The sequence below is a fragment of the Trifolium pratense genome, linkage group LG6, assembly GCF_020283565.1.
Source record: "Trifolium pratense cultivar HEN17-A07 linkage group LG6, ARS_RC_1.1, whole genome shotgun sequence".
NCBI lineage: Eukaryota > Viridiplantae > Streptophyta > Magnoliopsida > Fabales > Fabaceae > Trifolium > Trifolium pratense.
This window is the reverse complement of record NC_060064.1, coordinates 1,791,965-1,808,387: the sequence shown is the minus strand read 5'-3', so window position 1 is coordinate 1,808,387 and position 16,423 is coordinate 1,791,965. Positions and strand designations below refer to the sequence as shown.

Sequence of the window (16,423 nt, the reverse complement as noted above, 5' to 3'; positions counted from 1 at the left end):
GTAATCTATTGCATTTTTGGATGAGAAAAGAGTGGTTTGATATCTCTACTTCGCATGAAACTCAAAAATTGATCAGGTAGTTCTTCCAAAAGAGATTGTACAACAGAGATTTGTCCTTCTGTCAAAAACACCAGAATCAGGTTAATTTAATCAAATTAAATTATAAAAATTTGTTAACATGTTAATTAATTAGTAATGTAAATGTAAAAGTAAAAGTTAATTTTATTAAGAAAGCATCTATATATCACAACCAAAATAGTTCTAAGAATTCAAAGACTATTATTAGACAAGTTAACATTAGAAGAAGCAACTACTAGTACTTACCTTTTACTTTTCTCATGGGGACAAACTGCACCATATCTCGTGCAGCTACACGACCAGTAGAATTTATTAAGCGAGCATTATCCGCATCTAGTACCTGTAATATAAAGTTAAGCCAAGTACGCGTTTCTTATCAGTACTCTCAGATAATAAAGCATAACATTCCCTTGCTAGGGAAAAACATTACTTATTGAATTTTGGTATCAAAATCATTTTTGCAGAATCACCATGGTTCATTATGATTTTGACAAATTTACCGTGATATCAAACATGCACACAAAGATATAAGTAAGTATGTATACCTCCATGCTCGTGAAATCAGCACGTCCAACACCAACTATAAGTATCGATAGAGGAAGATCAGATGCATTCACCACAGCATTTATTGATTCTTGAAGATCAGTAACAATTCCATCCTATGAGAAGATCATGAACATAATTAGTGAGCACCAAGAGGACTAGAAGACAACATAACCAAATTTGTTATCATTCTTACCGTTATAATAAGCAACACATAATACTTAGTACTGTTATATGACGAAAGGGACTCGGCAGCCATTTGTGCAGCTGTGTTGATAACTGGACCAAATAAAGTTGGTCCTGATAGAGTCACACTTCTTAAAGCTTTAGAATAAGCATCCATTATTCCTTCAACTCCAAACACCTAAACCAAACAAAAAACTATGTATTTACAAATAACATAGCAACTTCATGATAAATTAGCATCATTGCTTGCTGCACAAGTCATTGTACCAAAACAGAGAATATCTCACCTCAGAGTTAGCACCATAGTTAACACCTAGAGCTCCATTGAGATTAAAACAATGAGATACGGTACCTTTGTGTATATTTCCTCCAAAGCCCCAAGCAGGAAACATTTTATCAGTATCATAGAATTGAATAACTTCTCCAACCTCCATTATAGCCTACACCAATTTTACTATGTTCATTAGGCAAGACATTGATAACATGCTATGAAGTCCAGATACGCAGTATGGACGCACATAACGCAGATACAAAATTTTATTAAAAGAAAACCTTAAACCTAGAATAACTGTAGAGAAAGAGACTTGGATCATTTTCAACTAATGGAGCATTGATAAGTATTAATCTTACCTGTTGGTATGAATTTAACCGACCGGACACATCAATGTAATGCAATGAATCTGACTTTTGAGGATCTCCATTTGAAGCTGAACAAATAGTGAAGAACTTAACAAACTAGAGAGATGAAATTAGTTCACTAATCACCTTAGGCAATAAAACAATTTACACTTACCAGTGAAATCTATTGCAACCATGAAGTTCAGTTCAAATCCACTAGATATATAATCAATGAAGCTGAATTGTTCCTTTTCATTATATTGGTCCACAAAGAGTTGACCCTTTAGAACCTATATTGAAGAAATAATTCTATCAAGTGTGAGGTTAATCATATAAAAAACGTACTATGTAATATGAATGGACGAAATTCAAATCTCATTTAAGACTGTCGTAAAATATTCACTAGTGTGACCGTTAATTAAATTTTTCCTTCTCTAAAATCTTATTAAAGCATATTAAAAACAAAATGTAATTTGATTGCATGGATCAATGATCACCTTCTCTTGTCCTTTGCGTTTGGATGGCATGACAAAATTTGCGCCTTTTCTCTCATGGCATAGCTTTTCAAGGTCTGCAATTGACTTCTGCATTTTTCTGATGGCAACGAACTTTGATGTCAATATTTTGAATCTATCAAAGTGTAAGCTAGAATTTGAAAAAAAGGATATAGAAGTTTAGTCTCACAAAAATTAAAACAACTATAATTATCTCAACATTACCCAATAAGTACATGATTGCCATTGCTATTGAAATCAAAACACTCAATAATTAATGGAGTCTCCTGCACAGAAGTTTTTGAAATTTTTGAAAAACTTGGTTAACATCTGAGTAAGTAGTAATTAAAAAATGATTTAATGTAATTGATATGACCGAGTAAAGATATTTTACACTGTTAATCAATCATATAGTTGAATTATTAAAAATATTTGATTTGTGATTGGTTGACAGCATAAATAGTTTTACACCGACAACATATGATTTAGCGACAGACTTGTGTCGAAAGATGGCAAACTTACTTTACTTCCAAATTGCTGGAAATTAAGACAAACTGGTTTCCATTTTGGATTTAAATTGTTGTCTATAACTTCAGTCTTGCAAATAGGAATAGTACCTCCACTTTCAACCATTCTTGATATCCTTAGAAAAGGATCCTACAACAAAAAATAAGATGAAAAGTTTCACACATGTACAAAACAAAAAGATTACAACAAATCAAATGAATTACTTTATGAATAAAGTCGAACATTTTATAATCATCTGACGATTATAATTACTTGACAGTATATACGAAATAAATCGTATACACTATCATTGTAAAAATATATTACACTAACTATCAGTAAATATGGAACATATACATAGATATGGTGAGTATTGTGTACTTACACTTTTAGAAAAAGTGTCTTTGTTATCCAAGTGAGAGCAACGGAAGAAAATCTCAACAGCACTCCTTGAAGAAACTGTCTCCTCAGCACGAATAGTAACTGTTCCTAAATTGTTTTGACCATTATTCCCATTTTTACTTTGAAGCTTTAAGTTTAAGCTCCTGTTTTGTTTTGTCACTATCTGTCACACACAAACAAGACACTAATGTCACACACACAAAGTCCATAATCTTATACAAAAAATATTGTCAACTTTTTCAAGTTAAATGTCCACTATCTTTTATCTATTAAAATGAGATGAAAGATAGTTTAAGTAATGCAGTTGAACTTTTAAATAAGAGTAACATCATCCGTTTCATCTGCAAAATGTAAGTATTGAACATAACAACGGCAAAAAATTTCACTTAAAGTATGCTGTTAGAAATAATATAAAACCATTGATGTGGCTCTATCCTAACAGCTTAAGCTTTTGGGATAATCGGTTATCTGACATGGTATCAGAGCCTCTATGACTAAGTGGTCTAGAGTTCGATCCCTGCTTCCCTCACTTTCTAATTAAAAAAAAGTGGAATTTAAGCATATGGTAGGTGGACCTATGCATTATCCACGCTTCAAGCCCAAGTGGGCTCTTGCGTGAGGGGGCGTGTTAGAAATAATATAAAACCATTGATGTGACTCCTAACAGCTTAAGCTTTTGGGATAATCAGTCATCTGACATATGCGAGTTTAGGAATAGGCTACTTCAGGGCGGACCTCTTCAAGGCTTGATGTGGCTAGCCAGCCCAGCCCAATTTTTTTCTAAAAAAATAAATAAATATTTTATAAATAATTTTAAGTCATTTTGTATATATATTCGTACAAATATTAATGTAAATATTAGTTTAGAGTTTATTATTGATAACCGTAAGTCTCTCGTGCATATATTAGTTTAAGTATTAGTGCAAATATTAATTTCTAGTCTATTATTGATGATTTCAAGTCTTTCATTATACGTAAAGTATTATTTTAAGCTATATATAGTTTAATTTTATAACAATTAACTTTAACTTTGTTTGGCAAAAAAAGGTGAATAACTAATTGAGTTTGTAGTATTGGGTAAAATTAACAATTCAACCGGAATATAAATATCAAATGACATAATTAATATTTAATTTTTTGAAGTAAGATAATACGAGTAAAATTGAAATAAAAATTAATAAGTTATAAACTAATTGATAAGTTATCAAAATAAACTATATGCTAGTATAATTTTGTGTTCTATATATTTTGGTCCAAGGTAGGATCTTGTGAAGACTCTAACAAAAGTGATATGCATGATTTAACAATTATAGTCTTTTTCTTATTCGAATAGAAATTTTGTGGTTTTATTTTTTATGTTTGTTTTTTTTTAAAAGAAATTTTATAATTCGTTGATTTGTTGTTCTTTATTTGGATATACATGTTGTATTAGTAAATCTCATATATTGTTTGTTGTTCGACTGAATTATCAATGATTTTTTTTCGAGAAGTGCCTAAAATTTTCAGCCCCACCAGTTATTTGTGTCTGGGTCCGCCCCTGGGCTACTTGACAAAAAAAATACTTGCTCCGATATTAACTATAAAAGAAAGTTGGGTGATGTATTTGATCCAAAATTTTAGACTAAATATTTAAATTTTTATTGCCTTAATAACTTTTTCTTATATTTAATATAAGAATGAATGAGTATTAGATTAGACCAAATTATCATAGTTATCGATCAAATCTAACCTCTGATAAATTGCATGTGGCCTCTCCAATAAAATCTTGATCTTTCAGGTTTATTGTCTGCAAGAACATAACACATTCAATTAAATGACAATTTTGCTTAAAGTTTTACAATTTCAAAGATCATTATAGTAGTACTTTTAAATGAAAATACAATAAAATAGTAAAGACAAAAATTAGTATATATGATTGGTTTACAAACCTTAGTTGAAACGCCATGATATGTTGTGTCAATGTCATACACATGAAATCTGAAATAAACCACAATGAGAAAGAGGGAATTATATATATTATAAGTCATATTAATTAGACAAAAGTTTGATATATAACAAAAAAAATTACACATGAAAGATAGCTTACACAAGTGGTTGCACAATCTCAAAATGAAATGCAATATTAATTTTTTCTATCCATTCTGGATTCAAACAATTTGGTATGATTTCAGTGCGTCCTAATTCTTCAAATTTGCCATCTACTTTCTTTGCATATACAACAAGCATAGGATCACTCTAGAATTAAAAAAAAAAAAAACATAGGAAATTAGTAGGTATAGATAAATTAGAAATATATAAAAATAAAAGGTGAGAACCAACTCTAGTGCATTTTTAATCTTATGTATGTATGGGAAAATTACCTTTGATGTAATGTCCATATCAAGTAAGTTACATGCTGAAAAAGATAACTGCACCAAAATATTAGAAGATCATAAATAATTGTTCAAGTTCCAACAATAACAAACAAGTAACTATATATTTGAAATAAATAAAATGAAAGGAAAATTAAAGATAGATATAGATATAGTAGGTACATACAAATTATAATGTTGTTACACTTTAATAACTTTAGAGGATCCAAATCTATTATTTTAGTACACCAAACATATAGTACATGATAAAAGTTGTCAGATAACTTAATAATACGTCCTCTTATTGGTATTCATCGTTTTGCAAATTAATCGACCCATATTTAACTATGAGAGCTGCTATTTGAACACTGATATTCCAACATTGTAGACCGACAAACCATATATGTGAGGACAATCTCACCCTATGACTCAGATTCTGTTATATGATTGTGTATTACTATGAGAGCTGCTATTGTAACTCTTGTGTTTCCAATTTTTGTTCGTTCCATTGAGATCCTAAGTTAAGGGTCTTTCTCTTTCTCTATGATTTAATTAAGGACTGTAATGTGGGTATTTGACCAAGAACTACGCTAAACGTGAGGGTGTGTTGAATATGTTGTTAAAGTCTCACATTGCTTAGTTCCGAGAATGTGAAGTGCATAAATATGTGAGGACAATCTCACCCCATGAACTAGTTTTTGGGGAAAAGATCCGAACATATTTAACACTATGGTCACACTGTATTAATATATGTAATGTGTAGTTGTTGGCATCGGTTGTTCACATGTTATTCCTCTTTAACTATTTAAAGCAAAGAGAAAAAATAGACGTAATGACATAATAACTATTTATTATTTATTATTTATTTAAGGAAGAAATATAATAATTTAATAATAAATAACATCAATTTATTATCTAAAAAAAGAAAAAGTAATTTGCGTTCTTAATTTATATTAAAAAAACTACAAGATTATTATTCAGTAAAAATAGAATTTAGGATGAATCTAAAGTCTAAACATGGAGAAAAAAATGAAGCAATTAGGAAATTGTAGAAAATACCTCAAGTTGTGTAAACAATGGCTGAAAACCCTGAGAAGTGTAGAAGAAATCGACAGCATCATTGTTATTGTTTGTTGCCTTTTGATTAACACCTCCCACTGCCTCTTTCGCTTTCATATCTGAGTAACATCCTCCCATTTTTATTAAACCCTAATTTTCTTTCTTTTTTCAATCTCAATAGAACAGTGATTGATTCAATGCCTTTTATTTGTTTCTTCTTTATAGCATTGTGTGTGCGCGTCATCTATATATATATTGCTTAATTTTTTATCTTTTTTTTTTAAAAAAAAAAGAAGATATAATGTTGTTTCTTATTTCCACGAAAAAAACAAACCAATAGTACTAAATACAAATTAACGAATTAATCTCACGATTAGTTTTGACACTGCATCCCTTAATCTTTATCCCTTTTGAATTCACGAAATAAAAGGTGTAGTAGTAACTCGGAAACTACGTATTAAATCAATGTTTATTGACGAGTATGATATTTTCCAATTTTATGTATTAATAATTAATAATAGGGAGGACTATATATGAGACTTGTGGGAGAAGATATGTATAGATAGATGTGGAAGAATAAAGAAAATTAAAACAAAAGAAAAAGCTGAATCGTACTAGTGATTTTTGGTCTTAGGAATCCATAGAATAAGAAAAGTACCATACTTGAGAAATAATGCACGAAATTGAATAGAAATGTTGCTGCTTCACACTTAATAGTAATACATGACTCAGTTTTGGTCTTTTTTTTTTTTTTTAAACTTAGTATCCGGTCTTAGGACCGACTAATCAAAGAGGACCAATCCCATTGAGTTTTTTTTTTTTGCTCTGTAGCCCACCGAAATTGACATCTGAGGAAATCGAACTTGAGACCTTGAGAGGAGCATACTCCAAGGACTCAAACCAACACTACTAGACCAACCCAAGTGGGTTTAGCTTTGTTCGTTAAATGCTCAATTGCAATTGTATTCATTGTACTATTTACTAAATACTCTTTCGTCGTTTAGATAAGATGACGTGTGTCTCTTTTAACTTAACGTCAATATTTGTTTTGGGTATACATCAACGTTAAAACTCTGAGTTTGTCATCTAGTTGGGTCTCACAAAGCCTTGTTTAGAAGCATATCGCTTTAATAGAAAAATAGTTTTAAAATTGATTTTGGTAGAAATAATTATTGGTCAGATTTTATATATTTACCTATAGACCGAATTCTGGATTCTCGTAGCCCTTTTTTGTTGGAAATCAGAGCGTTAATACAAAAAAAAAGGTTTAAAATGAATTTGTTCAAGTAGTAAAAGTTTTGGACTCCATAAGCATGTGGTCATGGCTCGGTCATTGACTCCTGTGCGTGGAGAAAATTCAAAAACGACGGAAGAATCCACCTTGTGTACGTCATAGGTTTTTCGATAAAGATTAGACGCTAAAGGATGTTGGAAACTTTGTACTTATAACATAACATAGTAACAAAAAAAATACGAATTTTAATGTTTTTCCCCCTTCAAATGTACCCTTAATTATTATGTATATTAACATTTTTATAATAGTGGAAAATACATCAATAATTAATTTAGAGGAGCCAAATTCTTAATAATGATAATTTTGTAAATTATTTTCTTTTTTTTTTTACAATAAATTATTCTCCCTGTGTGTATTGAATTTTTTAATATGTATGTAAAAGCCCTACACAACATTTATTTTGAAATAGATAACTTATATTTTTAGAGTACATAACCATATATTAAGGGTGATCATGATTTATAAAATAGGGAGCTGGTGAAGATGGAATGAGAGAACATGTGATCGTAGAAGATCAAAATTATGTTGGAAATTCATACGATGAAAATGAAATGAATGATAGTGAGTTTAACGAATTATGTTGAGAATTGGGACCTGACTATATGAGTGTTTACGCTGATTTTTGATAAACAACCGCTAGTTTAAATTAATTACTTGAGAGATCAGCTAGTAAATCTCGGGACAAGTGTTTGTGAGTTGGATTAAAAGAGTTTTGAATGTTCATCATTGAATACAACGTTTACTTGTTATAAAGAACTATTTAATGCAAAAAGGTTCAAATACAAATGATTGTAAAAGATTTGAAAGGTAAAGTTTACGAGAAAAACATGTAAATTGCAAGTTAAACGTAAATAAAGACTTTGCAGAAATTTAACTTTGCATTGAATTGTAAATGTTTACAAATAAAGGATAATGGTTCACAGATTCTTACATGTTTCTCGTTGCACTCATTTCTCGCTTTAGCATGGGTACTTTGAGTTTGTGAGAGTTTGTGTATGCGAATTGTGACCATTATTTCGACTAGAAAACTAGTATTTATAGACAGAAATAAGTAACTGCTACTTAACGTTATACTAATAATCTTCTGTCACGCATCCTCCTTCGTTTGAAATGAAACGTTACTTGAAATCGAACTGCATTCTAAAATGAGAAGATTTTTGCAGTCCATAATCATTAATATTTCGACTTAATAACTGCAGTCGAAACAAAAATGATCGAAAGGCAATATTTCTTATAACAAAAGAAACTAAGTTATTTCTTCATCTTTTGCCTTTTCGACTTCAAAATAGGACAACGAATCCATACTTTCAAATACTTTCCATTAAAACTCTCTTATTCTTAAAGACATAAATGAGATGATTAAATATACTTTCCATTACCCTTGGTTTCATAAATGAGATGATTAAATATAATCTCTCTTGTTCTTGACGACATTTATGTCCCACTTTATGAAAGTCAACATCAATGAACTTTTGAATAGAGTCAACATCTTTTGAACCAAAGATAAATGCATATTTTAGCTCGACTAAAATATGGGATAACAATGAGAAATTTGTTTAAATTGAAGATCATTATGAATATTCTGGCGAGTACATGTACTTTGGACCTTATTTTAGAGGTTCATATTAAATGTACTATTAATTTTTAGTCATAATTGAATGAGTATCAACATGTGAATGTTAAGTCAGCCATGAATGAAGATTTCCAAACAAGGAAAAGGTTTTCAAAGAAGTGAGATGAAGGTAATAGAAGAATTATTATTTGCAACCGATACCAAATTATGAATATTAAAGCAAAAGCGTTCTCGCTTCCAACAATGAATAGTAGATCAATTATATACACATGGAAGAAATGAAGATCAACTTGAAGCTAAAATCACTAAATGTAAACTAAAAGCTATAATTAATATAAAATAGAAGTAGCGCATTATTAACTACTATCTAACTCCTCTAATCAAGTTTGCTACATATGTTGGAGATTCATGCCTCTATTCACAGTTCATTTAAATGAAAAATGCCAAATATATTGTGAGACCTAAAATTCCATCTGCACCCAACAAAAAAAAAGTACCACTTAAAATCAACGGAGTTTTGTGCATCAACTATCTATAGAGAGATATAAGCTTGGGGTCTCTAATTGTAAAATCTATTGAATAGAGGGTGCATTAGGGAAACGGGAAGTGAGTGGTTTGATATCTCTACTTCGCATGAAAGTCAAAAACTGATTAGGTAGTTCCTCCAAAAGAGCTTGCACAACAGAGATTTGTCCGCCTGCCAAAAACACAAGAATGAATTTCGGTTAAATGAAACGAAGAAATGTAAAAAAGTAATAAATATTTGTTTTGTGTTTACAACTTTAAACTTAATGGTACAGAGATTGATGTTAATGAAACGAAGGGGAGATATAATTGTAAGACTATTAGACAAGTTAACATGAAGCAACTAGTACTTACTTTGTACTTCTCTCATGGGGACAAACTGCACTATATCTCGTGTAGCTATACGGCCAGTAGAACTTTCTAAGCGACGTCCATTATCAGCATCCAATACCTGTAATTAAGCCAATTATGTTATTATCTTAGATAACAAAGCATAGCATTACATTTGCCATGCTAAAGAAAAGAAACTTAGGCAAGGATATAAGAGTAAGACCTCCATGCTTGTGAAATCAGCACTTCCAACACCAACTATAAGTATCGATAAGGGAAGATCAGATGCTTTAACCAAAGCATTTATGGTTTCTTGAAGATCAGTAACAACTCCATCCTACGAGAAGATCACAGACATCTGATTGATTATTTTTAAAGATTTAATTAGTATGCGCTGTGAGTGTAAAGTTTTTTTACACTGTCAATCAATTATAACCATCCGATGATTAAAGTATTTGACTTTAATCAAAACTATTTTAAAAGTCACATACATACATATGATTGATTGACTGTGATTGTTCGACAATGTAAACAGTTTTATATTGAAAGTGTATCAAATTTATTGTCTTTCTCACCGTTATGATAAGCAACACAAAGTACTTAGTGCTGTTATATGATGCAAGGGACTCAGCAGCCATTTTTGCAGCCGTGTTGATAACTGGGCCAAATAAAGTGGGTCCTGATAGGTTGACATTGCGTACAGCACTAGCATAAGCATCCATTATGCCTCCAACTCCTTCCACCTAAACACATCGGAAAACTATATCTTACTCTTTTTATAAGAATGTATATGTTCATGATCAATGAGCAAAATGGTAAAAGACCTTCAAAGAACTGTTTTGCATAATAAATTGTTATCATGTTGTTATTATGAGTTGCTCCAAAATTAACAATGAGAAAACATGGAGATGTAACTTTTTTAGCAAGATGTTTTACTGCAAATTTTAAAAACTCATTCACTCCGTTCTGACACTCATCACTCATGCTATCAGTATCCATCCAACTATTTAGGATCATATGTTATTTAGTTGGATGAGGACTGATCATTATTCACCCATAATAGACTCTATGATTTCTAATGGAACTTATACTCGATATGAATGTTATTATCATAAAATTTGATGACTGGTTAAACTGAGTTTATTAAAGAATGAAAACATTAATAGTTTTCCACCTTTCCAAGAATAAACAGTCTGCTGCACCATTTTATACCTTCTCCAGTGAATAATAGAGAAAGAATCAGTGTACCATAAAAAAAAAATATACAGTTTCTCACCTCAGAGCTAGTTGGACTTCCATTCAGATTAAAACAGTGAGATACAGTTCCACCAGGTATCTTTCCCCCAAAACCCCAAGCAGGAAACTGCTTATCAGAATCATAGAACTGAATAACTTCTCCAACCTCCATTATAGCCTACACAAATTTTTCTATGTTATTCAGTACTGAAAAGAAGTTAAAAAGATGTATGATATGTTTCACAAGTTGATGATTTAAAAAATTCAGAATCTTCCATTGACAAGTATCAAGCTTACCTTTTGATATGAATTTAACCGGCCGCATGCATCGATATAATGCAAAGAATCTGGCTGTTGAGGACTTCCATTTGAAGCTGGACAAATATTGAAGCACTTAACAAACTAAACGATAAAATTAGTACTAATATTCACCTTAAGCAATAGCACAACTGACACTTACCGGTGAAATCTACTGCAACCATGAAGTTTAGTTCAAATCCACTAGATATGTAGTCAATAAAGCTGAATTGTTCCTTTTCACAATATTGATCCACAAAGAGTTGACCCTTCAAAACCTGTAATGAAGAAATTATATCAGGTGTGAGGTGAATCAAATCAGAGCCAAAATGTAAATCAATTGCATAGATCGGTCGATAAACACCTTCTGTTGTCCGTGGTGTGTGGATGGCATGACAAAATTGGCGCCTGCTCTCTCATGGTATAGCTTTTCAAGGTCTGCTACTGATTTCTGCAGTTTACTGTTGGCCACAAACTTTGATGTCATGTCACTATTTTGCATCTATAAAGTACGAACTAGAAAATGAAAAGCCTAAAACAGTTTAGGCTCAATAGAAATTAAAAAACTATAATTCAACATTTACCCGATAAGTACATGATTGCCGCTGCTATTGAAATCAAAACACTCAATAACTAATGGATTTTCCTGCATAGAAAAAGTAATTAAAAAAAATGTCAAGTAATCTATATGGTATGATGAAACATCCGATTTGTTGTGTCCAAAGATGGCAAGCTTACTTTACTTCCAAATTGCTGGAAATTAAGACAAACTGGTTTCCATTTTGGATTTAAGTTGTTGTCTATAACTTCAGTCTTGCAAATAGGAACAGAACCTCCACTTTCAACTATTCTTGATATCCTTAGAAAAGGATCCTACAAGAAAAAACAAGATGAGAATTTTTACAAATGTAATAAATAAACAAATAAATAATTGTGCACTTAGTTATGGAACATATATGTATATTATGTATATGGGTATTGAATATGTACACTTTTAGAAAATTTGTCTTTGTTATCCAAGTGAGAACAACGGAAGATAATCTCAGCAGCACTCCTTGCAGCAACCGTCTCCTCAGCATGAATGGTAATTGCCCCTTGATTTCTTTGACCACTATTCCCTCTTTTGTTTTGAAGTTTTAAGGTTAAGCTCCGGCTTGGTTTGGTCACAATCTGTTCCATGGTACACACAAATAGGAAAAACCATGGGTCAATTCTGTGTTCGAATTTAAATTAATATGGGTGGAGAACAGACATATCACATGTTACCAGGTGAAAAACCCACCAATGAAAATGTGAACTGGTAGTTTTCGATAAAAGAAAATGAATACAAACAAATGAAATATTGTAGTGGATAATATATAAGTAATTAGACTGACCTCTGATAAAGTGCAACTTGCCTCTCCAAGGAATTCTTGATCATTCAGTTTAAGTGACTGTAAGAGAATAACATATTCAAACTTTCAGTTTTCAAATATATAAACTTCACCGTCACAACTTTTTATTGCAATCTAAAATACCCTATAGCTGAAGTTCTTTTAGCAGGTTACAAGTTGTCCCTGTCTTTTACCCCAGTCTAAATTTTTCATATTGAAATCCTGATTAACTTTTATTATACGGTTGGTTTACAAACCTTGGGGTCACCATGATATGCTGTGTCAATGTCGTACACACGAAATCTGAAAGAAAGCAAAATGAGGGAGATAAATTAGAAAGAAGTCATGTAATCTCATTTGTTATATAAGCAAAGCACAGCATTTATGCAGAACAATAACATGAAATATAGATCAGGGATAGCATACACAAGTGGTTGCACCATCTCAAAATGAAATGCAATACTAATTTTCTCTATCCATTCTGGATTCAAACTATTCATTACGACTTCAGTACGTCCCAATTCTTCCAATTTCCCATCTCCTTTCTTTGCATACATCACTACCATAGGATCACTCTGAAATTAAAACATTAAAAACATCAGACAGTAGTAATGGTTTTAGGGTGGTTTTAGCAAGGTAGATAAATGGGAGAAAAAAAGGTGGCAACCATGAACCATTACATACAAAACATATGCATTCTTATGTATAGGAAATTTACCTTTGATGTAATGTCCAGATCAAGCAAGTTACATGCTGAAAGAGATAGCTGCAGCAAAAGATTAGAAGACCATAAGTAATTGTCCAAATTCCAACAATGACAAATAGTATATATTTGAAATAACTAAAATGAAAGACAAATATAGGATATCAAACAAATGAAACTTCAAAACATATTCTTAAATGGCAAAAATAGTGTGATAAAACAACAAGCAGATTCAGAAATGTAATGTCAGGGACTAAGCAATTCTTTTGAAAACATGAATTTTAAAAATTTATTTTTTTACTTATTCTGTTATGAAAAAATTAATTTAGTTTATCAAAATTATATAAAAAAATATAGAAAGGAATATTTATAAGCAATAGTACATAAATATCATGGTTAACCCCAGGTGAAAGATAACAATTAAACAATCCTTTTCATGATAAAGAATTAAGAATTGGATTATCAAAAAAAAATAAAAATTAAGAATTGGAATTTCCACCAAACAAGGTGGAAGCAGTGGTTGTGTTCCCTTGTTTGCTAAGATTCGTATTCACAAATATACCCATAGCAATAAGAATCTTCATGCCGGGTCCACGCTGGTCAATAAAGAAATGTTCCCTTGTTCCAATTTATCGTGAAACTAAACTTTCTGGTCATCATACTCTGTTTTTTTAAGTTGATATCTTTATTTTATGTCAAATAGTTATTTTTTGTTGTAAACTTCAAATTATTAACAATAACTTAATTAATTTATCCGAACTCCTCCGGTCTCATATACAAGCAAACATTTGTTGGATCTCACCAATTCGGTGTGTGTTTGATTATAACTTAGAAGTTAGAATTTCTAACTTTAACCAAGACATTGTGCTCAAGTGATTAATGATGTCCCCTAAGACGAATCGTTCGAGAGAATCGAGTTCAATGCCCAGGATTAGGAATAACAATTCTTGACTAAATTTTACTTCTTTTTTTTTGTAAGAAGCTAAATTATCCCACCCAAATTGGCACCAGAGAGAATCGGCACCAGAGAGAATCGAACCTAACACTTTAAGGAGGAGCACACTCCCGGGTCTCAAACCAATATAACCGGACCAACCCAAGTGGCAGCCCAACTATCCTGAGAACCACATGGTTAACACCAAAAAACAAAAAAAAAATTCAAACATTCTAACTTTTAACTCCAAACGTGATTATCAAAACTCCAAACGTGATTATCACACTCACCAGAACTCACATTTAACTAAAACTGATTTTACAAAATCAACTCATTCAAAATCAATTTTAGTCACACACACACACATTTAACTAAAATCGGTTTTACAGAATCAAGTTCAGTCACAGCAGAATCAAACACAAACACAAACACACTTAATCTTTAGTCCAATTTCTTGAAAGATCGGTATAAACAACATTTGCAGAAATAAATTAAAGATAAACAAGAAAAAGAATTTGAAAGTGTATCTTCCTTGGTACCTCAACTTGCGTGAACAATGGCTGAAAACCTTGAGCAGTATAGAAGAAATCGACGGCGTCATTGTTGTTCGGTGCAGTTTGAGGAAGAGCACCTCCCACTGCTTGTTTCGCACCTTTCATATCTGAGAAACACCCTCCCATTTTTCTTAAACACTAATTTTCTTTTTCAATTTTTCAATTTCAATGAAACAATCAGCGATTAAATCGATCGATCAAATGCTTTTATATAGTTTTTGTTGTTATTTTTTTTTTGACAGAAAAATCTTTTTGTTTGTTATTTATAATAAGGCTGTTTCTGTTTATCTGACAAAACCTAAACAATTTAATTTATATTCACAGTTAATGTAAAGTTATTTTACACATATAATATACCAACACATCATGTATGATATTTAAAAATACATGATTCATTATATATGTAAAAAAAATTTACATCGACGCTGTTTCTGATGTTTACTTTTGCTTATAAAAAAAAAAATTAAACTCAAACGGAAAACCCTAGGACTCTTTACGAAATTAATAACACGAGAATTTGGTGAGTTTAATTAATTTCAGAAACGTACTACGTAGTTAAGTTAAGTAGTTTCTATTTAAACTCAACTCGAACAATACGCACGCGTTTCGTTTCTTTGATCTTATCGAATTTCAATGTAGTACAGTACAGGTTGTTGCAGTAGTAGTAACTCGGAAGATGCATATTAATTATTCACCAATTTTTTATTTTTTATTTTGGTAGAAAGTTATTCACCAAATTTTTATTATATATTAACAAACAAATTATATTCATTATTATTGCGTTTCTTTCTTTGGGGGGTGAACGGTAAGCAATACTTGTTGCACAAGAAAAACTATTGTGTATAAAAATAAAAAATGTATGTATATGTGTATATAAATGTGGAAATCAATGATAGAACAAATAAAGAGAGAAAAAATATAAAATAATATCTCTCTCTTCCTAATCCTAAATAGATAAAATGATATTAGGTACAAATTTGAGGTGTTAGGCACACAAAATAGATAAAATGATGTGACTAAATTATTTTTTTATTAATTTTATTTATTTATACTAGCGGCAAGACAGGGCGCGCTCCGCGCCTGTTCGTGTCTATTATGTAAATTTATGTTAAAAAACAAAAAAAAATATGCCTTATGTTATGGTGAGTTTGTTAATAAAATATTTTTGCTGCTAAAAAAACATGTCTTATGTTATGGTGAGTTTGTTAATAAGAGATTTTTGTTGTAAAAAAAAATAAATCAAGGATATTGTTTGTATTATAAAAAGTCTACACCAAAATTTGTTTTATTCTTTTTATATATAGGTATAGATATAGATGAGTGTGCCTAAATATATTGAAAAACACATACTCCATATTATTATGAT

The 16,423-nt window shown here is 30.9% G+C and overlaps 2 protein-coding genes across 3 annotated transcripts; both read right to left on the bottom strand.

Annotated features, from left to right (window-relative positions):
* Positions 1-5: 5 nt before the first annotated feature.
* Positions 6-6,376, bottom strand: LOC123889012 (protein BONZAI 3-like). The gene is made up of 16 exons (XM_045938183.1): positions 6,239-6,376; positions 5,189-5,236; positions 4,915-5,063; positions 4,757-4,805; positions 4,558-4,614; positions 2,812-2,991; positions 2,442-2,576; positions 2,145-2,206; positions 1,923-2,019; positions 1,601-1,715; positions 1,438-1,514; positions 1,095-1,247; positions 818-985; positions 624-737; positions 325-418; positions 6-118 (listed from the first exon to the last, which is right to left on the bottom strand). Exons 1-16 carry the CDS (start codon positions 6,374-6,376, stop codon positions 6-8), a joined length of 1,749 nt encoding a protein of 582 aa, XP_045794139.1.
* A 3,127-nt stretch (positions 6,377-9,503) lies between these two features.
* Positions 9,504-15,606, bottom strand: LOC123890860 (protein BONZAI 3-like). Of its 2 annotated transcripts, XM_045940574.1 has the most exons (16): positions 15,043-15,606; positions 13,585-13,632; positions 13,293-13,441; positions 13,124-13,169; positions 12,870-12,926; positions 12,484-12,663; positions 12,232-12,366; positions 12,078-12,139; positions 11,858-11,954; positions 11,657-11,771; positions 11,494-11,570; positions 11,237-11,374; positions 10,536-10,703; positions 10,184-10,297; positions 9,985-10,081; positions 9,504-9,802 (listed from the first exon to the last, which is right to left on the bottom strand). In XM_045940574.1, exons 1-16 carry the CDS (start codon positions 15,181-15,183, stop codon positions 9,678-9,680), a joined length of 1,749 nt encoding a protein of 582 aa, XP_045796530.1. In that variant the 5' UTR covers positions 15,184-15,606; the 3' UTR covers positions 9,504-9,677. The 2 variants fall into 2 exon arrangements, with proteins under 2 accessions (XP_045796530.1, XP_045796531.1); XM_045940575.1 differs by lacking the exons at positions 9,504-9,802; positions 9,985-10,081 and having other exon boundaries at positions 10,197-10,318; positions 15,043-15,342.
* Between the last annotated feature and the right edge of the window lie 817 nt (positions 15,607-16,423).